At 42.4% G+C, this 27,501-nt stretch overlaps 1 protein-coding gene across 1 annotated transcript in view; it reads left to right on the plus strand.

Moving 5' to 3' along the window:
- LOC126162547 (serine/threonine-protein kinase ATR) overlaps positions 1 to 27,501 on the plus strand; it is a 368,495-nt gene that overhangs the window by 77,276 nt on the left and 263,718 nt on the right. Inside the window, exons 6-9 of the mRNA XM_049919128.1 lie at positions 5,566 to 5,736; positions 7,018 to 7,240; positions 14,469 to 14,584; positions 26,689 to 26,849. Of these exons, the coding sequence (XP_049775085.1) occupies positions 5,566 to 5,736; positions 7,018 to 7,240; positions 14,469 to 14,584; positions 26,689 to 26,849 (671 nt within the window). The remainder of the gene's footprint in view (positions 1 to 5,565; positions 5,737 to 7,017; positions 7,241 to 14,468; positions 14,585 to 26,688; positions 26,850 to 27,501) is intronic.

A 27,501-nucleotide genomic window follows, 5' to 3' on the forward strand; every position in this document is an offset into this window, starting at 1 on the left:
TTCGATAACGGAGCAGAGAAATACAAAAAACAAGCATCCGACGACTGGTACTCTAAAATCAATAATGTACGTAGTTTACAAAATAAATAATAACCAAGAGTGCAATAAATTACCAATATTAGTAATTTTTCATTCACCAATTTACAGCGATAATGGCGCAATTCCATCCAGCTCGCCATCGTCACTGTTGTCCAATTCATCGCCAAAACTGTCTTCATCGTCGTCAACAGCAAGACAAATCATTAGTTGTTCATGGCCATTGATAATGCCTTCTATTGTCTGTGCTGCTCGTATAAGTTTGTCGACATGCTCTACTTTTTTTCTCCATGAGGCTGCACCCACAGTCACAAGAGCTTCACGCAACAGCTTTTCCACCTCTGTTATTGTAAAGGACTTGTGTTGTTCCTTGCATACATTTTTACATCACTCCGTATTAACTCAATAGGGTTGAAATGGCAGTGATATGGTGGCAGCATTATTACCCTGCTCCTTGGCAATTTCGTCTACTACATATGTAGGTGTCATAGGCTTATTTTCTTTAACAAGAGAATATAATAGAACCTTTGTCATACTCATATCCGCTGCAATATTTCGAGCCTGTAGCCACTGCACCATAACTTCTTTCTGACCATTTGTGGTTGGGGCTTTGTTCTGTATCACCGAATGATATGGAGCATTGTCCATTACAATTGTTGTAGGGACAGGAAATTGTTTTAAAAGGTTCCTGAACCACTCAACAAATCGTGTGTGATCCATATCTTCATGGTAATCAACAGTCTTTTTTGATTTAAAAACTAAAAGAGTGTCAGGGACAAAACCACTGGAGGAGCCTGCACGGACCACGATTAATCTAGCTCCTCTTCCCGTCTGCTGATGGCAGCTACTGCTGGGTGTGTTATCCATCCAGCATTTACTGACAGCTTCCCCGGCATTAACCCACGTTTCGTCTAGCCAAATTATGGAATGAATGTCTCTGCCCACAATTTTGTGCAAGAAAATGCTACAAGCGGTAACAATATGTGCCCTCTCTAACAGTACTTTGCGTCCGTCTAGCGTTTTGTAACGGAAACCCATATTTTTAGCACAATTTTTAGTGATGTTTTACCACCCCTGAAGAGTTCTTTCTTTTAAAGAGACTAATAACTTAGCTACAGTCGGATACTCTTTTCTGCTGTAGTAAGCATAAACATGCCTATGAATTGCATCAGTCTGGAAAGAATCTAAATGTCTGATAGGATTAGGCTGCTTTTTCTTCTTTCCCGGCGTTGTTAAAAATGTATTATTTTATCCAGACAGCTCGGAATCATTACGGCTCACTTCAGTATCTTCCAAGTTTTGTAGTAATACTCCCTTACTTACCATGGTTCTTGCACTAATTCCAAGAGTTTTCGACGTACGTTCCACCGCTTTATCGGTGGGAATTGATGGCTGTCCATGAATGCTTACGTAGTTTTTCTCCTGCTCGTAAAACTCACGAGTTCTGCGTAGTAACTCCAGTGCCTGGCTGTTTAGCGGCACCCCTCGATGCAAAGGATTGTCACTAGGTGAATGAAGTCTTTTCGGTGGGATTTTCCAAGTATGTAAACTCACAACGTAACAAAAGTCACAACGATATAGCACACAGTACAACGAAAACACATGGTAAACAACATACAATTCACGTTGAATACACATTCACTAAACAAAACCGGCAACACGGGAACTTTGACGTCTCAGCATGTAACAGCATTGCTCACTGCGCTGTGATCGGCTGGTGCCCCACGCTGAACGCCTAGCACTTATCGTTCTTCACTTGTTACTCTGTTACGCTGCCAACTTCATACGCAAACGTCAAGTGCAATGTTTCAGCGGCCCGGGTAAAATGCAGGTTGAGGCCAGGAGGGTTATGGGAACGTAGGATATATTGCGAGGAAAGTTCCTACTTGTGCAATTCAGAAAAGCTGAAGTTTCGGGAAAGGATCCATATGGCACAGGCTGTGAAGCAGTCATTGGAATGAAAGATGTCATGTTGGGCAGCATTCTCAGCAACAGGGTGCTCCACTTGTTTCTTGGCCACAGTTTGTCGGTGGGCATTCATATGAACAAACAGCTTGTTGGTTGTCATGCCCCCATAGAATGCAGCACAGTGGTTGCAGCTTAGCTTGTAGATTATGTGACTGGTTTTGCAGGTAGCCGTGCGGTTGATGGGATAGGTGATGTTTGTGACTGGACTGGAGTAGGTGGTGGTGAGAGGAGATATGGGACAGGTCTATTACAGGGATATGAGCCATGAATTAAGGGGTTGAGAGCAAGGATTGTGTAGGGATGGATGAGTATAATCCGTAGTTAAGTGTACGGCAGAATACCACTGTAGGAGGGGTGGGAAGGATAGTGGGCAGAGTATTTCTCATTTCAGGTCACGACGACAGGTGGTTGAAACTGTGATGAAGAATGTAATTCAGTTGCTCCAATCCTGGGTGGTACTGAGTTGTTCTGTGTCCGAACAGTGAAACTTTGGGAGATTGTTGTTTGTTGGAGACTGGAAAGATAAGGCACAGGAAATTTGTTGTTGTACAAGGTTGGGAGAATAATTATGATCTGTGAAGGCCTCATTGAGACCCTCAGTATATTTAGAGAGGGACCATTCATTACTGCAGATGCGACGACCACAATGTGGCTAGGTTGTATGGAAGAGACTTCTTGGTACGGGATGGGTGGCAACTGTCGACGTGTAGGTATTGCCTGTGGTTAGTAGGTTTGGTATGAACGGAGGTACTGATGTAGGCATATCTGAAGTGGAGGTCAGCATCTAGGAAGGTGATTTGTTGGGTTGAGCAGGACCAGACGAAGCAAATGGAATAGAAGCTGTTGAACTTCAGGAGGAATGTGGAGAGGGTGTCCTCACCCTTGATCCAGATCGCAAAGATGTCACCAGTGAATCTGAACCAGGCGAGGGGTTTAGGATTCTGGGTGTTTAGAAAGGATTCCTATAGATGGCCCATGGATAGGTTGGCATAGTGTGGTGCCTTGCGGCTGTCCATAGCTGTACCCCCAATTTGTTTGTAGGTAAGGCCTTCAAAGGAGAAATAATTGTGGGTGAGGATATAATTGGTCATGGTGACTAGGAAGGAGGTTGTTGGTTTGGAATCCGTCGGGCATTGGGAAAGGTAGTGTTCAGTAGTGGTAAGGCCATGGGCATTAGGAATGTTAGTTTAAAGGGACAGGGCACCATGTGGTAAATTGACAGGGAATGTGGAGAGTTGATGGAGGAAATGGTTAGTATCTTTTATATAGGAGGGTAGGCTATGGGAAATAGGCTGAAAGTGTTGGTCTATGAGAGCAGAGATTCTATCTGCGGGGGCACAGTAACCGGCCACAATGGGGTGTCCTGGGTGGTTGGTTTTACGGACTTTAGGAAGCATGTAGAAGATAGGAGTGCAGGGAGTGGTAGGGATGAGTAGAGAGATGGACTCCGTTGAGAGGTTCTGGGATGGCCTAAGGATTTGAGGAGAGACTGGAGATCCTGTTGGATTTCTGGAATGGGGTCACTGTGGCAAGGTTTATAGATGGATGTATCTGACATCCAACAGCTGTTGGAGTTCTTCTACCAGTTATATGTAATTGAATTTGAAAATGCTTAACTTTATTGATGTGTTCAATTAAAATACTCTTTGCAAATAGTATTAAAGACCAACATTGGTAGCTGCTGGAAACAAGTGAATATGAGTGCTGATTTATACAATTAACTGAGTCTTTCCACTGTACTTTAGCTGTAGGTTTACCAGTGCTGTATGCTTCTGGCACTCATTTGCACGACCTAGGATTGTCTCCTGGTCGTCCCACCATACCCTCTGTCCTCCCTTCCTTCCTTTCCCATTATCCCTTGCTCAAATGATTTATATTAATCACATACCTTTATTTTTCTTAATTTAAGTTTTTACTTTTATTTCCAATGCTGATTTTGTTAATAATTGTGTGTCACTTTTAATGCAAAGTCCCAGTTCTCACTGTAACTGTGTCACTTGATGCCTTCTTATGATAGCTAATTTGTGTAATGCCAGTGCATGATCAGTTGAGCACCAGTGTTAAGACAGACATCACTTGACACTCTGTATCAAGTTCTTTTCTCTGCTTTGTAAACTTGTTTGTCAATGAGTTTCAGTATATTTGGTCTTAATATGTCATCTAAAAGTTGTGTTTTCATGACAATCATGTAGTGTGTGATGATGAGGAATGCTTAATATTCTTAAATAAAAAGTTTTAACAGGTGGACCTTTGTTATTAGCAGACAAAATAATTTAGTTATAAGGCAGATTGCTGTTCACCCTGGTACCAATTGTTCATCTATTATGGAAGAGGAGTTCCCCTTCATACATTCATCATTCTGGAAAGGCAATTAATGTGATAGAGAGTAGATTAATGTGGAAGAGAGTAGAAAAGAGACAATAATGTGAATGATTGCATTGTGAATAAGAAAATTTTAGAGTTCTTAGCACTGTTACAGATTTTTATTTAAGTGTATGAATAAAGAGGTCTAAATTTCTGGAATTATTGCAGGGTTTAAGATAAAAAAATGCACATTGGGGCTCTGTTATTGATATTTTACACAATTTTTAAGCTACACTTTTATTCTTGTTTGAGGGCTTTTATATTAACTCCAGATGAAAGAATCCATGATAAATTTTACACATGAAGAATGACTTTAGTTGTAGTCAACCATGAATAAAGGAGGCACACATGTTAGCCGTACGCTGGCCGCGGTGGTCTAGCGGTTCTGGCGCTGCAGTCCGGAACCGCGGGACTGCTATGGTCGCAGGTTCGAATCCTGCCTCGGGCATGGGTGTGTGTGATGTCCTTAGGTTAGTTAGGTTTAAGTAGTTCTAAGTTCTAGGGGACTTTGACCTAAGATGTTGAGTCCCATAGTGCTCAGAGCCATTTTTTTTGTTAGCCGTACATGTTACTAACAGTAAATAACCATTGTTTAAGGTTTGAATGTAAATTGGTTTGTTTATTGACTTTATGATGCAAAACTCGAAAAACAAAACTGAGATGCAAGCTGAGAATGGAGGTAAGCCCAAACACTTATAAAAATTGTATCGCTGCCTGCTGTTGGAAGTCTTTGATTTTATTTTGTCACATGTTAAACTTAGTAGCAGTATTGACTTTCTGCTCTTTTTTTTTTTTTATATATATAAATATTCAGGTATATTAGTTAGTGAACATCACTGGTATTCACCTGAAAGATTTGGTCTCTTGTAGTAAGCAAGGTTTTCTTCACATTAAACATTTATTGGAGGTTTTTTTATTTCTTATGATAGTGGGTATTTTGTCAAACTTGTATATTTTAAACTAATTTCTAGAGTCAAGTCTCCTTATAATTTTCAGGAATATGAGCAAGTGGAGACAACAACGCAAAATGTTGTAAGAAAAAAAGTGCCCAAAAACCTTGAAATAAAGCATTTGTGTTCCAGTTTTTATTGTTTCAGCAGTATATAAATAATGCTCATTGTCTCTCTTAGGTATTACTTGTATTTGGTTTTCAGTCTTTTGAAGACTAAAAATAGGACACCTATGTTTTTGTTGCAGCTTCTGAAATCAATGACAACTGGGTTTGAACCACATCCTCACACTGTTCATTCAAACCTGTTACCTTTAGTACTGGACTTGCTGAGAACTGGAACAGTTCCTGTGCAGATGAAAGCTTTTGAATTTGCAGCTGATGTGTACAAAGTCAGGCCATTTTCAGAATATATAAGTGTAAGTCAGCAGGGTCAACCTCTGCCAATACAGCTCTTACTGGTTATTTTTGACACTCTGCTCCAGATTGTTGTTGATGTGAAATTTTGTATTGTATGTAATAACACTTCAGTTTAAGTGTGGCCCCCCCCCTGCTCCAAATTGTTAATGACATGAAATTTGGTATTGTATAATTGTATGTAATAGCACTAACCGTCGGTAAATTGTGTTTGATTTGAAGGGGCAACAACTTTGTATAAGTAATATTTTTTGAAACCTTTGCCCATTACCAAAAGTTTGAAGCAGCGGTATTGACACTGTTATCTTAATCTTTTTGTATATGCAATTTATACCTCAATATATTTTGAACAAGTAATATTATAGAAAATAGTAGATTGTTACTCACCGTATAGAGGCTATGTTGAGTTGTAGATAAAGTTTTAATAGCTGAGACGTCATCGCTTATTGGAAATTTCATATTTTCATATCGCAGAGGTCTACAATAAAGATATGGGTAAATCATATTACCTGTCGTTTACGCCGTTCATTCTCAGGACCAGAAATCATTGTAAAATAAATAAATGAGTTGTAGACAGTGAGAGAGAGAGAGAGAGAGAGAGAGAGAGAGAGAGAGAGAGTGTTTTCTGTTTCTGAAAGAGACCTTTTGGTCGAAAGCATAAACGTCTTTTTCTTGTGTCTGTCTGAGAATCAACGTTTACTCTATACTGTGAGTAGCAATCTGTCCTTTTCATAATATTGTCATAATTCTTTAGAATACATTAAGAGAGAAGCATTCAAACGTGTGGAGCAGCTGAGTGGTGAAGAAGTACTAATGTGACATATCAATCAGTCCTCATGTAAAGCAAGGCTTGAGAGCAACAAATTTGGAGTTGTTTCAAGCCTAGAAAGGAAAGTTTGTGAATGAGCAGGAGTACAGAGTGCAAATAAAAGTAATAGAAAATGTATAAGCTTGCTTATACTCTGTCACTAATTATCTAATACTCTGTCACTAATTACCTAATTATGTACAGGCTGTGAAACATTAATCTTTCTTTCTTTCAGCATCATGCTAACGGACACCTAATTTGTCACCTCCCCCTCTGCCCTCCCCTCCCACTCTCCTGCCCTGCACAGCCTCCTCTTATATGTAGATCTACTTTTTTTTACTGGAAATATATTTTCTTGTATATGCAACAATATGCCATTTTGCATTTTCATTGAGTTATTGTATTAATTGTTACATACTTTTCATTTGTATCTGAGGGTGTTCATATTTTATTCACAAATTATGAAAAATTACAGGAAAGCAACCAGATCACATTTTATAAGTTTTTGGAGAAGATATGTGTAGCTTGTCACACTTTTGATTTACCTGAGGCACCCTATGGACAGTTGAAAAGTGCAGTGAAGACGTTACTAGAGGAAATTGCAGAAAATGTTCATCTTTATCCTGATCTGGACAGAGATTTCATAAAGGTCACTATAATAAATATTGTGCTTCAAGAATTATCACATGCTTTGTCAGGTATGTGTACTATACTTTCGTTATGAACATGTATGCACACGCACACGCGTACACACACACACACTTACTTTTCCTACGTCAGTATGTTGTAGTGCTCCAACAAGATGCTCTTATTCTACTTATATGAATAGTCTACAACATCGAATAATCCACACATCCTAATTTTAAGGAAGGAAAAAAAAAGAAGGGAATACAGCATTTAATTTGTGTTTTCTTTACAAAAAGTATATTCTAATATAATGATTCTATTTATCATCACTTTCATCATCATCACTAGCAGAAGAATCGTTGTTATTGCCATCTTCCCATTGAGCATCGTCCTTGGTTCTGTCCAGTGAATTTGTAATATCACATGTTTTGAAGGGTTTTTCCATCAGTGGTAGCAGAATTGAGTTTCATGCACATTTACCCATTCACTGATTTGGGACAAATCCATCTGCTTTGGTTGATTTATACTCGCATATAGTGGTTACAGAATGGATGTTAGGCCTTCAGGCATAATGTCCAAGTCTGTTTACCCATTCTACAACTTCCCCCGCAATTCTTCAGTTGTATTTCTGCAGGAGCTGTCCAGGACCAATGTGTACATAAATCCAGTAAAACACCAGGACAATGTTGCCAAACATGCATCACCCAGTCAACCACAAAGTCATTGTTCACACACCCTTTTGGATTCGCTCTCATCAATATGCCTTCCACTGATATTTTCAGAATAGCCACTAGTTCATATCGTGGCACTGGATTTTTGTTTCTGTTCATCATGTTGTTGAGTGGCATCTCAAAACAGACTTGTAAGTGATACACATTACCAATATATGTGATAATATGTAGAAGAGATGCTGTCGCAGGTAGGTTAAAAAAAAAAAAAAAGGACTGTCAGAAAATGAGCTTCGGCCACCAAGGTCTTCTTCAGATTAAGACAACATTCACAAACACATTGAAGCAAACACAATTCACACACACATGACCACAATCTGTAGCAGCTGAAGCCAGATTGCAAGTAGCAGCACATAATGGGAGAGTCAGTTGGGTGGTGGGAATAAGGATGAAGATGGGCCAGGGAGGGGAGGGTGGGGGGTAGAGCAAGATAGAGGTAGGGGATGGAAAGTGCTGCTAGTGGGAGCTTACAGGGAAGAGGTGGAGAGAGGTTAGGGCATCTAGTTGCAGTTGGTAGCCTAGACACAGGGCAGAGAGAGAGAGGAGGGGGTTGCAAAAAAGGAGAGAAGTAAAAAAACCTGGAGGTGTTTTGGTGATGTAGTGCTTGAATAGAAACAGGAAGGGGCTACATGGGTAAGGATGACTAACAGAGGTTAAGGCCAGTAGGGTTATGGGAGCATATGATATATTGCAGGGAGATTTCCCACCTATGCAGTTCAGAAAAGCTGGTGTTGGTGGGAAGAATCCAGATGGCACAACATATAAAGCAGTCATTGAAATGAAGAACGTCACGTTGGGCGGTGTGCTCGGCAACTGGGTGGTCCAACTGTTTTTTGACCTCAGTTTGTCAGTGGCCATTCATGCGGGCAGACAGCTTGTTGGTTGTCATGCCCATGTAGAATGCAACACAGTGGTCACAGCTGAACTTGTAGATCACATGACAGGTTTCACAGATAGCCCTGTCTTTCTTGTGATAGGTGATGTTTGTGACTGTACCAGAGTAGGTGGGAGTGGAAGGCTGTATGAGACAGGTATTGCTTCTAGGACTACTACAGGGATATGAGCCATGAGTCAAGGGATTGGAAGCAGTGATTGTCTAGGGACAGATGAGGATATTGTGTAGGTTTGGTGAGTGGCAGAATACCACTTTGGGATAGGTGGGAGTGATAGTGAGTAGAACATATCTCATTTCGGGGCATGATGAGTAGCAGTCGAAACCCTGGCAGAGAATGCAATTCAGTTGCTCCAGTCCTGGATGGTATTGAGTCTCCTCTGTGACTGAATGGTGGGGCTTTGGGAGGTGTTAGGTGACTGGAAAGATAAGGTACGGGAGATCTGCTTTTGTATAGAGTTGGGAGGGTAAAAAGGATTTGTAAAGACCTCAGTGAGACCCTCGGTATATTTTCAGAGGGAACACCCATCACTGCAGATGTTGTGGCCACGGGTGGCTACACAGTACAGAAGGGAATTCTTGATGTGGAACAGGTGGCAGCTGTCGAATTGGTGGTATTGCTGGTTTAGATATGGACAGAGATACTGACGTAGCCATCTTTGAGATGGATGTAAACATCGAGGAAGATGGCTTGTTGGGTTGAGTAGGACCAGGTGAAGCAAGTGGGGGAGAAGCTGTTGAGGTTCTGGAGGAATGAGGATAGGATATCTTCACCCTCAATCCAGATCACGAACACGTCATCAGTAAATCTGAACCAAGTGAGAGGTTTGGGATTCTGGGTGTTACGGATGGTGCCATGCGGGTGCCCATAGCCATAGATTTGTTTGTAGGTAATGCCTTCAAAGGAGAAGTAATTGTGGATGAGGATATAGTTGATCATGGCGACCAGGAAGGAGGTTGTTGGTTTGAAATCGGTCAGGTGCTGGGAAAGGTAATGTGCAATAGCGGTAAGGCCATGGGCACTAGGGATGTTAAGAGTAAAAGGAAATTGCACCCGTAGTGACGAGCAGGGCACCATGTGGTAAAGGGGCAGAAACTGTGGAGAGTTGGTGGAGGAGAAGATTACGTTTAATAGGCTGAAGGTGTTGGTCTACGAGAGCAGAGATTCTCTCAGTGGGAGCACAGTAATCAGCCATAATGGGATGTCTTGGGTGGTTGGGTGTACAGATTTTAGGAAGCATGTAGAAGGTAGGAGTGCGGGGTGTCATAGGGGTATGGAGAGAGATGGACTCCGGCTGGAGGTTCTGGGACAGGCCTAAGGATTTGAGGAGAAACTGGAGGTCCAGTTGGAGTTCTGGAATGGGATCACTATGGCAGGGTTTGCAGGTGGATGAATCTGACAGCCGGCAGAGTCCTTCTGCCAGGTAGTCCTTGTGGTTCAAAACAGCAGTGATGGAGCCTTTGTCAGCAGCTAGGACTATAAGGTTAGGATCAATCCAGTTTTTGGTGGTGGATTGCGGTTCTTTCTGCCCATGTAAGGTTAGTTTGCATGTTGAGGGATTTGGGAAATGATGGTGAGGCAAGGTTCAAGGTTAAGAAGTTCTGGAAAGTTAACAGGGGGTGATTGGGAGGCAGTGGAGTTGGATAACGGTTGCATGGAGGAGTGAACTGAGTCAGGCAATGTTCAACATTGGTCTTTGGTTGAGTCTGATTAGTATGGTTGGTGGCAAAAAGTGTTTCCACTGTAGGAACTGGGAGAATGTCTTTAACAAGTCCCATGGTTGAACATGGGAGTGAGGCAAAAGGTGAGGCCTTAGGAAAGGACTGATACTTCTACAGGGCTGGGGCTTTTGGAGGAAAGGTTCATGACTGTGTTAGGGTCTGTTTAGGTTCTGGATTCTGTGTGGTGGTGGGAGAGAGTTGTTGAGGGTGGGATAGATATAGTAGGGCTGCACGACAAGTTTTGTTTTTATGAGGGGACGGGGATGTGGGGAAGATTTGGAGGTTGCTGTAGAGGTGGTGGATTATGGTAGTCCAAGGTGGGAATAGGAAGTGAATAAGGTGGAGAGTTTATTCAGATGGCATAGTGCGTGTTGCTCTAGCTCCTAGAGGGCAAGAGTTTCAGTATGTGTCACAGGAGCCAGGAACTTGGGATTGCATAGCAGAAGAATTTTGTGGATGGAGAGAATGTAATTGCAAGGAGGTTTGACTCTGATTGATGTGGTTTTGCAGGACTGTTTTGGGAGGGTGAAGGATTGCTGTTATATGAACATGGAGGGCATTGTGGAAGGAAGAGTGGCACCTGGAGATGGGTAATTTGATGGTAAGGCCATTTGGGAGGCAACATTGCAGGAACAGTATGTGGGACTGGGCTCTGGTCAGGGATAAATAAGCTTTTCTGTATTGATGCAGATGAAAGGAGCAATGATACGTCATGATGGATAAAAATGAGTAATAATATGCAAATAATGTAGAATTCCGTCCAAAAAAATTTTACAAAGAAACCGGCTAAACTCGTGGGAAAAATCACGAAAATGATGAAATGGATGAAGTAAAGGGAAACAAGATTAAATCAGAGGGAGTAAGGCGATAGTGCATGCCAATTTCATTTGATTTTTGCCTTGAACTACCACACAGAATCCAGAAACTAAACAGATGCAAAACAGTCATTAACTTTACCTCCAAAATCCCTAGCCCCTCAGAAATATCAGTCATTTTCAAATGCCTCACTTTTCGCCCCACTCACAAATTCAATCATCCAGGACTTTTCAAAGACTTTCTTTCTTGTGGTACCTGCAGTGTAAACACTTTTTTGCCACCAAACCTACCAATCAGACTCAACCAAAGACCAATGTTGAATCCTGCCTGATTTAGTTCACTCCTCCATCTGCTGTGATCCACTTCCACTGCCCCCAAATCACCCCCTGTTAACTTTCCAGAAATTCTTAACCATGAACCTTGCCTCACCATCATTCCCCAAATCACCCAACATTCAAACTAACTTTACACCCGCAGGAGGAACTGCAGTCGACCACCTAAAAACTGGTTGTGACTTCATAATCCTACCTGCTGAGAAAGGCTCCACCACTGTTATTTTGAATTGCAAGGATTACCTAGCAGAAAGACTCCGTCAGCTGTCAGACTCATCCACCTACAAACCCTGCCACAGTGACCCCATTCCAGAAATCCAGCAGAATCTCAGGTCTCTCTTCAAATTCTTAAGCCCATCCCAGAACTTCTTCCTGGAGTCCATGTCTCTCCTCACCACTCCTTGCACTCCTACCTTCTACATGCTTCCTAAAGTCCATAAATCCGACCACCCAGGACACCCCATTGTGGGTGGTTACTGTGCACTCACTAAGAGATCTCTGCTCTCATAGCCCAGCATCTTCAGCCACAACCTACCCTCCTACATAAAAGATACTAACCATATCCTCCACAGATTCTCCACAGTTCATGTTCCTTTCACTACTGATGCCACCTCCCTTCACACCAACATCCCTAATGCTAATGCCCATGGCTTTACCACTATTGAACACTACCTTTCCCAATGCCCGATGAATTCAAAACCAACAATCTCCTTCATAGTTGCCAGGACCAACAATATCCTCACCCACAATTACTTCGTTTTTGAAGGCATTACCTGCAAACATATCCAGGGCACCATCGTATGCCAGCCTATTCTTGGGCCATCTAGAGGAACCCTTCCTAAACACCAGAACCCCAAACCCCTCACCTGGTTCAAATTCATTGGTGACACCATCGTGATCTGGATCAAGGACATCCTTTCCACATTCCCCCTGAACCTCAGTAGCTTCTCCACCATTTGCTTAACCTGTCCTACTCAACCCAACAAGCCAACTTCCTTGTTGTTCACCTGTGCCTCAAAGAAGGCTTCATCAGTGCGTCAGTCCATATCAAAACTAATAACCACAAACAATTCCTCCACTGCGACAGCTGCCACCCATTGCATACCAAGGAGTCCTTTCCATACAGTCTAGCCACCCATGGTCATTATATCTGTAGTGACGAGCAGTCCCCCTCGAAATGTACCGAGGGTCTCACTAAGGCCTTTGGATATCATAATTATTCTCCAATCCTTGTACAAAAACAGATCTCTCATGCCTTATCTTTCCAGTCACACACCACCTCCCAAAATCCCACTGTCTACCACAGAGGAGAATTTCCCTCATGACTCAGTACCTTCCAGCACTGGAGCAACTGAATTACATTCTCCTATACAATATCCTCGTCCATCCCTACACAAACCCTGCTCCCAAACTCTTGCCTCATGGCTCATATCCCTGTAATAGACGTAGATGCAAGACCTGTCTCATACATCCTCTCACCACCACCTGTTTGTCTTGTCACCAACATCACCTATCCCATCAACGGCAGGCCTACCTGTGAAACCAGTCATGTGATCTACAAGCTAAGCTGCAACCACTGTGTTGCTTTCTACGTGGGCATGACAACCAACAGACTGTCTGTCTGCGTGAATGGCCACTGACAAACTGTGGCCAAGAAACAACTGGACAAGCCTGTTACTGAGAATGTCACCCAACATAACTTTCTTCATTTCAATGACTGCTTTACATGTTGTGCCATCTGGATCCTTCCCACCAACACCAGCTTTCCTGGATTGCCCAGGTGGGAACTCTCCCTGCAATATATCCTATGCTCCCATAACCCTCCTGGCCTTAACCTTCTTTAGTCATTGTCCTTATCCATGTAGCCCTTCGCTGTTTCGTTCTACCACTATCCAGCCCTGTATTCCACCAATGCATGCACTCTTCTTACTTCTTTCCTTTTCCACTACCTCCACCCCCTCCCCTTCTCTGCTGCCCTCCATAAAACCCCCCAACTGCAACTAGCTGCCCACTCTACCCTCTCTCCATCTCTTCCCTGTATGCTCCCACTAACAGCACTTTAGCATCCTCCACCTACACCCTGCTATATCTCTCCTTCCTTGTCCCACACTCTTCCTTACCCCTACGGGTATGCCTCTCCCATCATGGGCTTGCAATCTGGCTTCAGCTGCCAGAGAGTATGTATGTATGTATGTATGTATGTGTATGTGTGTGTGTGTGTGTGTGTGTGTGTGTGTGTGTGTGTGTGTGTGTGTGTGCAATTAAGGTCTTGTTGGCTGAAAGCCCACTTTCTGACAGTCCTTTTGTTGTGCCTTTCTGCAACTCATGATCTCTGCTATATGGTGACTAGCAACTATCCTTGTCATAATACTGTTGCCTTCAATCCTGGATTTTCCATTGTTACATATTGTAAAAAGGTATTTAAAAAGGAGGATACTTTCTACTTTTAAGAGGTGATTCTACTTTACCATTAGGATGGGAACGTCTTGGGTGAGATAATGTTTGCAAATTTATCTGAGCTAAAGTAGCATATTAGACCTAGTTGTACTTGTAACTAATTAGAGGCTAAATAAGAGTATAAGTATGCTTATCTCTGTGTGTTTGCTTTTAAATGTTGTAGCAGTGAAAGTAATGACAGCAGACTTCTCTTCCAGGTCATATTATGTTATTATTAAAATGGTCTTCACATGTCACTATAATTCTGGTTTCTAAATTTAAATTTAGTGTTTGACTATTTTTTTTTAAAAAAAATTTGTTACATTAGCCTTTATATTTTATTTGATCACTATTCTCCATCAATTTTTTTTAGATATTGTGTCAGAAACCCTGAACAATATTATTAGAAAAATACTTGGACGCACATTCCAATGGAAGCTGGAAAGACATTTTATAGAGGAGATTGCAGGGAAACTAGATTCATGTAAAGTAAGTACCTAGCCCTTCTCCGCCTTTTACATAATCTTCAAGACTAATTATATGTTGGAGAAAATGTAGAAATTATGTTACATCATTCGCTTTGGATTTATTTAAACAAGCTGACATTCACAAAATTGGAAGAAAATCTGACACACATAATCTGTAAGCACTTGGATTAGTCAATTTCTTTATTACTATTGCAGTAAGGTTTCTTGGATGGTGTGAAAATTCCATATGTTCTAAAAAGTTGAGAGTTGTTTAGCATTGTTTGGCACCCTAGTGCAGGAAGGATTGGTACGAGCCATAGTTTTTCGAATGGACAGTGGAGGCAATATGGGAGCCCAAGAAGTTCCAGAAAAGGCAGCTACAAATGTAACAAACACTTTCATTGATGTATCTGCACTGCATGATGCACCGGGTAAGTGGTCGACTGGCTGCTGAATTCTGCTTGGCTGGCTGCATGTAGGGTCCAAGATGCTGAAGCAGATCTCCACTGAGTATTGGTGGGTTCAGTAGGTGCGCTGCCCATGTGCCTCTACACCAGCGGCATATATGTGACACTGACGTATCTGCTATGGCCCCGGGAGACATGCGGCTGTGTCATGGTGGTGGATGCACAACATGCTGAGATGCCTATTCGGCAGCGGTGGACGGTGGCTGGTGTGCCTGGGGAGTGACCTGCTGGGCAGGAATTAGCTGTGCTGCAGGTGATGACCTGTGAAGGGCTGCTGCGCCAATGCATAGAGATGTTGGCCTGCTGTGGCCTCAAACCTGTGACTTATACTGGCAAGTCCTTGTGGCATCCTCGTCTAGCACAGCCTTGTTGTCCTGGTAGGGCTGCCCCAAATTAAATTCCATTATAAAAATTTTCCGCTGCGGCACACTTTTACGTATCCTAAAACGTCACTGCTCCTGTCAGTGTGTAAATTTGCCTTGCCCCTTGTTTCACTAGTCTGTGCATTATTGTTGAGTTTGCTGTTTCAGCAAGCTAACCTGTCTCACAGCATTGTGTTGGCCTTGTTGAATTATTACAGTGACATCATCTCACATTTGCCTTTTGTCAGCACTTCTGCAGTACACTGCTCAGTCTTACACTAGAATGCCCACGTACAATGATGAGCCAAAAGATTATGATGACCTGCTTAATTGGTTGTTTATCTGTCTTTGGAATGAAATGCATCACTTCTTCTGCTTATCAGAAATCTGACAGTTTGTTGGTAGGTTTGTTGAGGTATGAGACATTAGATGTGTAGGCACCAGTCATGTAATTTGCATAAATAATGGGCTGCTGATTTGCTTACGCAGTGATGGTGACCGATAGCGACCCAGATGGGTTCCGTAGGATTTACATCAGGTGAATTTGCTTGCTGTGGCATCAATGTGAGTTCACTATAATGCTCCTCAAACCACTTTAGCACATTTCAGGCTCCAAGACACAGACAATTATACTGCTGAAAGATGACATCACAATTGGGGAAGACATCAAGCATCAAGGGATGCAGATGGTTCACAGCTGTCAGCGTGTCTTTGATTACTACCACAGGTCCCATGCACGGCAGGAGAATGTCTCGCATAGCATAATACTGCTCCCAGCAGCCTGTGTCCTTAGCATGCTGCACATTTTGAGCCGCCATTCACGGTGATGATGACATTAGTGGAGACGACCAGCGACCTAGTGCAGTAAAAATATGATTCACCCGAAGAGCCAACACTTTTCCTTGAGCAGTGGCTGAATCCTGGTGGTCCCGTGCCCATTGCAGTTGGAACTGACGACATTGTGGGGCCAACATCCGAACACGTAGGAGTGGTCTGCTACAGAGCTCCATATTCAACAATGTACGATGAACAGTGTGCTCTGGAACACTTCTGTGTGCACCAGTGCTGTGCTCCTTCAGCGGAGATGCCACAAATTACCATCTGTCCCGCTTTACACAACAGACAAGCTTCCAAACCCCATGTTCTGTGAAGAGTCATGGATGTCCAACCATTTAGCGCTTAATGGTAGTTTCACTATACTTCTAACTCTCTCTGTAGATGATCACAGCAGTAGCACATGAACATTCAAACAGCTTTGCCATTTTCGAAATACTCATCCACAGGCTGTGCGTAATAATAATCCACACTTTGTCAGTGTTACTTACCTCAGTGGATTTCCTCATTTGCAGCCCATGTCTTCGCTTGGTTGACACCCTGTCCGTGTCTGTACTGCTTACATACTTAAGTTACCACGTCGCATACCCGCAACGCCAGCAGGTGGCATCCCGCATTGCAGTAGGCAATGGTCGTAATGTTTAAGCTTGTCAGCATATGGTTGGTGGTATTTAGCTAATAGTACCATTCCAAGGTGAAACTGGACCTCAAAATGCCCGGAGCGGGGTGTTAATGCGTAGCAAAATAGAGAGAAAAGAAGACCAGGTAACATGTCAGAATGTAACAGGAATAGAAAAGATTACAATAAGATTGGAATACTCTTTAAAGTAGGGCTTTTAATGTAGACAGTAAATGTATAAATTAGAAATATTGGATTTGGTGTGAGTTTTACTTGATGACTAGTTTCCACTTTCCAGTTATAAGGTAAATACAATCTGACTTGTGTCACATGAGGTCATGGAGAAGAGCTTGAGCATATTTCCTATAATTAAAACGGATGTGATATGTTCCTTAGAAGATAAAAGAAAATGAAGTTGCAAAAAACGAGTGCATGAAATGTATGCAACTATCACGTGGAATGGAAGCAGGTAGCGGGGAAGGGGAAGGGGAAGGGATAGCAGTTTACAGGAGGGGGTGGGGGTGGGGGAGGTCTGTCTGATGGGGGGAGGTCTGTCTGGTGGAGAACTAGAATGCCAACAGATAAAGTGTCAGGAGGTTGTGGGGCAGGGAGGTGGGGAAATACAGTGCAAAAAAGGAGAGGGGCAGGGAAAATGGGTGTGTGCATTGGCACAGAGGGTGGCAAACAAAGAGGATGGGAGGCAAGAATGGGATGGAGGTGTTAGAATAGAGGTAGTGGAAACTGTTGGGTGGAGTATGTGGGGACAGTACATTACCATAGGTTGTGGCCAGGATAGTTGTGGTAGCAGAAAATGTAAGGATAACTCCCATCTGTGCAGTTCAGGAAAGCTGGTAGTGCAGGAGAGGATCCTGATGGCTTGAGTAGTGAAGCAGTCATTGAAATCAAGCATGTTACGTTCAGCTGCATGTTGCACCACAGGGAGGTCTACTTTGCTCTTGGCCACAGTTTGGCAGTGGCCATTCATCCTTGTGGACAGCTGGTTAATAGTCATACCAATATAAAAAGCTGTGTAATGATTGTAGCAGAGCTGGTAAATGACATGGCTGCTTCCATAGGTGGCGTGGCCCCTGACGGGTTAGGATAAACCTGTGGCAGGACTGGAATAGGAAATGCTGGCTGGCTAGCTTGGGTCTGTTGTGCACCTGGGTCTTCCACAGGGATATGGTCCTAGTGGCAGGGGGTTATGATTGGGAGTGTTGTGGAGGTTGGGTGGGTGATGGAACACCACATTAGGAGGGGTGGGAAGTATCTCGGGTAGGATGTCACTTGTTTCAAGCATGATGATAGGTAATCAAAGCCTTGGCGAAAGATTTATTACCATTGTTCCAGTTTGAGGTGGTACTGAGTGACAAAAGGGGGGGGGGATGTGGCAAGTTGGTAAGGACAGCTTAGGCAGGGTTTAGGTGCTACAAGGAGTGGCTGAAGAGAAACCCTGTGGGTAGGATAGGGCTTGGATAGCGATGCCCCAGTGCAGCAGTAGGATGTCAGCCAGTTGGATAACTAATTTTTAATGTATTTTTGCATTCTGTGTGTGGTTTTGTTTGTCTTTATTTATTTTTTACACATCTTTTCTCTTATTCAGCTCCTCTCACAAGCATGAACACCTATCTTGCCATTTCTGTGTCATTCCCATTTCCTTTACACCATTCCTGTCACAATGGACCTCTGCTCCATCTTTCTACACCAGTTCAGAAAAGTATCCCTTTCCCTGGCTAACACTCAGTCTCACATCCTATTCTTTTACTGCTGCTCGAACCATGGAATCCCTCCAAATGGTCTGAGCATAAAATTTCCTTTCTCTGGATTCCACCCCTCCCTTCACAGTGATCTTCAGTTTTTGATATTCTGGCAGTCCCTAGCCCTCACAAACCTGGTACTGCAAAATCACATCTCCATGGCACAGGCATCCCAGAAGCAACTGTGCTCACTCCACAACATACTGCTACTGTGAAATCCCTACTTCATACATCACATCTGTGAAACTGAATCCCTTGCTCTCCAGCACCTGGAGGAGCATTCCAGACACCACATCCATACATTATCCAACCTGCTGACATCCTATTGTTGCCTCAGTGCACCACTATCCTACACCTACCCTACCAACAGTGTTCCTCCTTATGCACCCCTCACAGCATTTAAGCCCTTCTCAGGTGACCTTTTCAACTTGCCACATCCCTCAAAACTCCCTATCAACAATCCACCAAATCCAGAGCTGAAACATTTCTATAATTGTGTTGTTAATCTTTCCACAAAAACAATCAGGTCCATAGAGGGTTCAGTACTAGCCAAAGGCCTCACCCTAGCCCTACACTACAATTTAACCATGCTGGACTTGTCAAAGACCTACTGTCATTTTTCTGATCCCTGCAATGGAAACACTTCTACGCCACCAGTCCCTCCAGCAAAAGCCAAAAAGCCAACTTTATTCCAACATTGAATCCTGCCTCTCCCAGTTCGTACCATCATCAAACTGTGATCCTCTCCCCTCCTCACCCGCCCCCTCCCACCTAACCACTTGCTGGTCACCTTCCAGTAATTCCTTACATCCAACTTAGCATCACCATCCTTCCTCAGATCCCTTACACAGAACACCAACCTTTCAACAGAAGAAAGAATAGCCATACACAACCTCAAAATAAGTCCTGTAAGTCCTGACCTAGTCACATCCTACCTGCAGACAAAGGTTATGAATCATAGTGACTACCTGGCGATAGGCCTCCACCTATTACCTGACTCCTCCACCTATAAACTCTGCCAGGGTGATGCCGTCCCAGAAGTCCAATATAACCTCCAATCCTTGCTTAAAGCCTCACCCTACGACACCCTGGACACCAACTTTCTACATGCTTCCCAAAACCCACAAACCCAACCATCCTGGATGCCAAATTGTGGCTGATTATTGTGCCCCCACTGGAAGAATTTTGGCTCTCATTGACCAACACCTCCAACTAATTACCCGTAATCTAGCCTCCCACACCAAAGATATAAACCAGTTTCTTCACCAACTTTCCATCATTCCGACCCCTTCAACTCCTGGATCCCCACTCACTGTTGACACCACCTCCCTGTACACCAACTACGCTCTTGCTCTTGGTCTTACCGCTATTGAACATTCCCTTTCCCAACGCCCTTCAGACTCCAAACACACTACCTAATTCCTCATACACCTTACTAACTTTATCCGTAACTCACAACTACTCCTCCTGTGAAGAGAAGGCATACAATCAAATCTGCAGCAGAGCCATGGGCACCCGCATGGTGCTCTCATATACCAACCTGTTTATAGTCCATCTAGAGAAGACCTTCCCAGCCTTGCAAAATGCCAAACCTGAACCAGAGCAGGTTCAGGTTCATTGATGACATCTTCATGATCTGGTCTCATGGTCAAGACAGCCTGTTTTCGTTCTTTCACACCATCAATACCTTCTCTTCCATTCGTTTCACGTGGTCTCCTCAACCAATTCGGCATAGGAATTAAAATCCATGGAGAAGAAATAGAAACTTTGAGGTTCGCCGATGACATTGTAATTCTGTCAGAGACAGCAAAGGACTTGGAAGAGCAGTTGAACGGAATGGACAGTGTCTTGAAAGGAGGGTATAAGACGAACATCAACAAAAGCTAAACAAGGATAATGGAATGTAGTCAAATTAAGTCGGGTGATGCTGAGGGAATTAGATTAGGAAATGAGACACTTAAAATAGTAAAGGAGTTTCGTTATTTAGGGAGCAAAATAACTGTTGATGGTTGAATTAGAGAGGATATAAAATGTAGACTGGCAATGGCAAGGAAAGCGTTTCTAAAGAAGAGAAATTTGTTAACATCGAGTATAGATTTAAGTTTCAGGAAGTCGTTTCTGAAAGTATTTGTATTGAGTGTAGCCATGTATGGAAGTGAAACATGGACGATAAATAGTTTAGACAAGAAGAGAATATGTATGGAAGTGAAACATGGACGATAAATGGTTTAGACAAGAAGAGAATAGAAGCTTTCGAAATGTGGTGCTACAGAAGAATGCTGAAGATTAGATGGGTGAAGATTAGATGGGTAGATCACATAACTAATGAGGAGGTATTGAATAGAGTTGGGGAGAAGAGGAGTTTGTGGCACAACTTGACCAGAAGAAGGGATCGGTTGGTAGGACATGTTCTGAGGCATCAAGGGATCACCAATTTAGTACTGGAGGGCAGCATGGAGAGTAAAAGTCGTAGAGGGAGACCAATAGATGAATACACTAAGCAGATTCAGAAGGATGTAGGCTGTAGTAGGTACTGGGAGATGAAGAAGCTAGCACAGGATAGAGTAGCACGGAGAGCTGCATCAAACCAGTCTCAGGACTGAAGACCACAACAACAACCACCTCAACCAAGCGTGACACCTTCCAAGATTTTGACCTCCTCCTCTTTGATGCCTCTATCCACATCTCTGTCTACATTAAACCCACCAACCACCAACAGACCTGCATTTCGACAGCTGTCATCCCCTTCACACCAAAACATCCCCCAAACAGCCTGGCCACCCAGGGATGCATATCTGCAGTGATAAGAACTCCCTTGCCCAGTATGCTGAGGGTCTCACCAAGGCCTTCACAGACAGGCACTATCCCCCAGACCTTGTCTGGGAACAGATCTCCCATGCCATTTCCTTTCAGAGCCCGAATCCTCCCACCACCCCTAAGAACCAGCCACAAAGGCATGCCTCCTTCCTCATCCAATAACCCCCCCCCCCCCCCCTCCCTGGCCTGTAACAACTGAACCACATCCTTCGCCAGGGCTTTGATTACCTATCGTCACGTTGATTACCTATCATCATGCCCTGAAATGAGGGACTTCCTATCCGAGATCCTTTCCATCTTTCCTAAAAGGGTGTTATGCCACCCACCCAACCTCCACAACATTGTCGTCCATCCCTATGCCACTCCCAATCCCAGCCCCTGCCAGAAGGTTCATATCCCTGTGGAAGACCTAGATGCAAGGTACAACCAATTGCCCCCCTCCCCTCCCCCCAGACTTCCTATTCCAGTCCTGTCACAGGTTTATCTTATCCAGTCAGAGCCCTGGCCACCTTTGGAAGCAGCCATGTCATTTACTAGCTTTGCTGCATCATTATACAGATTTTTATGTTGGTATGACTATCAACAAGCTGTCCACCAGGATGATGGCCACTGTCAAACTGTGGCTAAGAGCCAAGTAGACCATCCTGTGACACAACATGTAGCTGAATAAAACATGCATGATTGCAATGGTTGCTTCACTACCTGAGCCACCTTGATCCTCCCCTGCATCATCAGCTTTTTTGAACTATACAGATGGGAGTTATCCTCACAACAAATTTTTTGCTTCTGTAATTATTCTAGCCTCATCCTATGATAACATACATACTGTCCTATCACCTCCTCCCATTCCCCCCCCCCCCCCCCCCCTCTTCATTTACCGCCCTCTGCCAATGCACCTGCCCATCTTTGTCCGCTCCTCTCCTTATCTGCTCTGTTTTTCCCCACCTCACTGTCCCACAACCTCCTCATACTGAACTTCTTGGCATTCTAGTCCCAGCACACTGCACCAGACAGTACTCCTCTCTCTCCCCCCTCCTGTAAACTGCTATCCTCTCCCCTTCTAAATTGCTGCTTCCATCCCATCTAATAGCTGCATTCTGGCCCAAGCTGCTGGAGTTGGCAGTTCTGTGTGTGTGAGGGGTGTGTGCTTGTGTGAATGAATGATTGGTGTTTCTCTTTTTCTGACGAAGACTGTTGCCGAAAGCTTATCTGCTGGTGTCTTTCTATTGTGCCTGTCTGCAGCATAATTTGTCATCTTTATGGTAAGTAGCATTCTGTCTGTTCATGCATTGTTGATATTCCTAACTGTAGTTTCCATTGTTTGATTTTTGCTTGAAATGTATAATGCCTATCGAAGAATGCAGAATACTATAAACTTAACTACTTAACCAACTCTCTCTCTCTCTTCTTCTTCTTCTTCTTCTTGTTCTCTTTTTTTTTAAGGGGAATTTATTTGTTACTGAATGCAGTGACATCTCTGTAAAGGATGAGAACAAAAGTCAAAGGGTCGTATGTCTTTCTTACTAACCCCTTAAGTCAGTATTTTACGCCTACGTCTCTTTCTTGTGGGTAGTTTCCCCTAGCATAGGCTGGCACAATTTCAACCTCAGTGTGCTAACTGCCACCTCACACAATGTGTGCCACATTTATTGTGGATTTTTAATTTATGGGTGAAAATTAAAATGGCTTACAGTTGACTGTGATGTATTAAAAATTAAAGAATGTTATATTTTCACAAAATGAAAAATCGCTTTCTTTGCACCTGAAGAAATTTCACATTATGTGCATGAGTAAGATGCCTCCTCCTTTTGTACATACATCTGTTGGTCTTTGTTTTGTGCTTCTTACCTTGGTAAGAAGTCCAAGTAATGCCTGGGCTATAAGACGAGTTGTTTTTGGTGTTAGAGGAGGGTAACCAACTGATGACCCATATAGTGGAGAGAATACAGCCAACTATTTACCGAATTGCAGTTTGGAATCACTCCTGTCCAAGGGTTCCATGTTCTTGTTGTAATTTGTGACTATACAACTTTTGCACAACATATTCTTTGCATTTACTTTTACAACTACATTTCCATGGTGCTGACTATTATCATATATATCTTGTTCCATTTTATCACATCTTCTTGTTTCTGTATGCAGTTATGTTTTCTCCTGTCTTCTGTATTTCATTTTCCATGAAGTCTGGGAACTTATTTCAGTCGTGCTGCACTGTGCCAACTTTGGTAAATGTACATGTTAGTTTGTTTACCAATCTGGGCAATTGTATCAGTTGTTGAGATAAATACAGTAAACTCTTTGCTGAGCAAATCTTGAGCGAGTCCTAAAACTGTTTTCAGGGTAGTGATTGCCATATTACCCAGTGTATTTCCTTCCTAGTTTGTTTGAAATATCCACAAATTCTGCAGCCCTGGACCACCTCCAGTAATTATTATAGCAATGAACTGTCATGGCATACTTTTATTTCCTTTCTGATACGTGCGTTCCACAGTGATTACTATAATGACTCATCAGTGTTGTCTGACTGGGTGATACTGACCAACTGTGATTACAACTTTCATGTTGCTGAAGAATTCATTACTTCTCAGCATGCAATGAAAGCAGTGATAAACATTTTAGGTATATATGTAAGTCCAGTAAAAAGATACATAATAATTATTCTCAAAGCAAAAAACAGTGAAGTCCAACTATAAATGCACATAATAATTATCATTCTCAAAGTAGTAAAGATATGGAAAAAACAAGCTAAATAGTAATTTAAGAAGTGATCAAAGGAGAGGACTATTATGATCATTATCAGTAGCATACTGAAAAAAATTTAAAGTTGTACACGATGAAGAACCAGCTCGGTAATTATCAAAAGTAGTGGAAATATTCATCAGACAATGGCCATTAAATTATTCCATTCAGAACTGATGTCCATTGTTGAAAACAGTATGAGGTGTGACCTCCATGGTCATGAATACATTCTTGTATTCGTTGTGTCATTTAAGAAAACTGCTTCAGGATGTCATCTTGAGGAAGTTCTTATCATGCCTGAAACATGCTGTACCAATTCACAAAGATTGCTGGCGGGAGGTTCTTATGAAAGTCTACATCTTTCCATTGCATCCTAGAGTTACTCTATGGGTAACAAATCAGGGGACTGGTCAGAGCAGTCAAGAATCTGTACTTTTGAGACATTTGTGGTGTGAAGTGCAGTTTAGTGCCTTTCATTATTCTGCTAGAATATTTCATTTGGTACCACAGTCATGAAGGGTATTGCAAGAGGATTTACTATTCTCGTGACATACTGATTCGCATTCAGCCTCTCTTCAACAGTTACCAAAACAGTCCTATTTTTGTATCTAGTATCTCCCCACAGAATGATTTTAGGAGTTGGAGAGGTACGACTCTTGAGAATTGCAGCTTCCTGTGACGTTTCACAAGGTTATCTACAGGTATGTTGGTGTTAATCTGAACACCACAAGCACAAATGAAACTAATTGTTGTGTATAAAAGAGCAAAGTGCAGAATGCATGAATTTGGCACGTAGGTGGTTCAGCTTTACACTTGGATGCCACATATGACCACTGTAGTGATCACTCAAAACAATGAAAGTTAGGGAGCGTATTGAGGCACATCTTCCACTGAGGGTGGCCAGCAGTACATCATCACGTGTCAAAGCCAAACTTGTAGTATTGGTGAGCTCAATGCTCAGCCTGTCCAAGGATTTTTCCAGTTATTTACTGCCTCTTTTAAATCTGACAATGATTTTCATGTGTGTAAAATCCCAAATTGCAGTAAAGTTTAGAGTCCACATTAAATTGTAGGTCTTATAAGTGGCTGGATGAGCCAGTTCAAAAGTCTGAGGAAGGCAAGGGCATTAAAATCAACCTACTGGTTGTGAGTGGTTTGGCATATATTACATCCAGCTAACTGTCTGAGATAACAGGCCTCAAAGAGGGCAACCTGCTTGAGATTTAGCATGCCCCAAAAGTGCACTTAATCATACTGACAGTTTCTATTTATGCAATACCTTTTTTGTGTCTGTTTATATATCCTCCTCCTCTCTCAGATGGGAATAGCACACTACAAATAACTCTGAATACACTCTATTAAGGAGACCAAATTCAAACAGATTATAATTATTTAATAAATATTTATTTTCAATTAATTCATTGTTTATTTGCTGTAATTGTGTTGTGTTTAGTGACACAAAGAAGCACAGACTATGTTTTATTTGTCTCATGCAATTTGGTTCTTAATACGTACTTGTGATTTTAAGTTAAATATTATTTTTCTTTTCATCACATGTTCTTTCCATTATGGGTCAGCTTAATCAAATATTATTTAATTATAATTTACAAAACTGGTACAAGGCAGTAAAAGTATAGAAGCAGTCATTGAGCTCAATCATATAAATAGATTGTTTTTCAAATCTACTTTTTTATAACTGTAGCCAATTTTAAAGCCATTTATTACAAGCATGATCTTAATTCTTAAAAAAAGCTTGAGAGTTGTGAGATAAAAATGCCTGGATTAAAGACTGGAACATTTTTGATTAAAGGTACAAAGCTTTTAACTGTACTTATTATATAAAATGATGTATAATCACTGTGTTGAAATTTGTCTTTGAGTGATTTACTGAACACACACACACACACACACACACACACACACACACACACACACACACACACACACACCATCATGTGAAACTTCCTTCCTTGCAGATTAAAACTGTGTGCTGGACGGAGATTTGAACTTTGGACCTTTGCCTTCCATGGGCATGTGCTCTAGCAAATGAGCTACCCAAAGCACGACTCACGACATGTCCTCACTGTTTTACTTCTGCCAGTACCTTGTCTCCTACTGTCCTAACTTCACAGGAGTTCTCATGTGAAACTAGCGGGACTAGCACACTCTGTCTTCCAGGAGTGTTAGTTCTGCAGGGTTTGTAGGAGAACTTCTGTTAAGTTGGGAAGGTAGGAGACGAGGTACTGGCAGAAGTAAAACAGTGAGGACAAGTCATGAGTAGTGCTTTGGGTAGCTCGTTTGCTGGAGCACATGCCCATGGAAGGTAAAGGTCCGGAGTTCAAATCTTGGTCTGGCATACAGTTCTAATCTGCCAGGAAGTCTTATATCAGCATACACTCCACTGCAGAGCGAAAATATCATTCTGGAAATCACCATGTGTTTCTAATATTTTCTAATATACTTCCATTTTCGTTCTGGAGCAACATTCTATGACAGTACGTAAAAATTAGATTTTTTTTTCTATGTTTCAGTATGGGAGGGCTATTATTGTATGCTGCATTGTTAAAGAATTGGCAGAGATGCCTGACTACCAGAATAACACTATATATTTGGATGAAAGCCGCAAAAGTGTACTAGGACATTTTGAAATGCAAAAAAAATTACTCCGGAATGAGTCTCTACCGAAACCAAGGTGAATCAGCTATGTTTGTGTTCATTAGTATGCTTTATATTTAGAGCCCCATTGTAAGTTTTAATAATATTCGGTGAACCTTCAGCCTTCTCTCTGTGCAGATATTTTAGAATAATATTCCACAGTGGTAACTAATGTGAGTGCTAAACTCGTGACAATTCCATGGTTGTATGAATCTTTGAGTGAGACTTTGCTAAGGACTTTGGTATTCAAATGAGATTTGAAATGTGTAGTACCACACTATTGGCCATTAAAATTGCTAAACTACGTAGGCGACATGCTACAGACAAGAAATTTAACCGACAGGAAGAAGATGCTGTGATATGCAAATGATTAGCTTTTCAGAGCATTCACACAAGGTTGGCGCCAGTGGTGACACCTACAATGTGCTGACATGAGGAAAGTTTCCAACCGATTTCTCATACACAAACAGCAGTTGACTGGCATTGCCTGGTGAAACGTTGTTGTGATGCCTCGTGTAAGGAGGAGAAATGCGTACCATTACATTTGCGACTTTGATAAAGGTCAGATGGTAGCCTATCATTATTGTGGATTATCGTATCGCAACATTGCTGCTCGCGTTGGTCGAGATCCAATGACTGTTAGCAGAATATGGAATCGGTGGGTTCAGGAGGGTAATTCGATGACGTTT

Source organism: Schistocerca cancellata, chromosome 2 (genome assembly GCF_023864275.1).
Source record: "Schistocerca cancellata isolate TAMUIC-IGC-003103 chromosome 2, iqSchCanc2.1, whole genome shotgun sequence".
In the NCBI taxonomy this organism is placed as follows: Eukaryota; Metazoa; Arthropoda; class Insecta; order Orthoptera; family Acrididae; genus Schistocerca; species Schistocerca cancellata.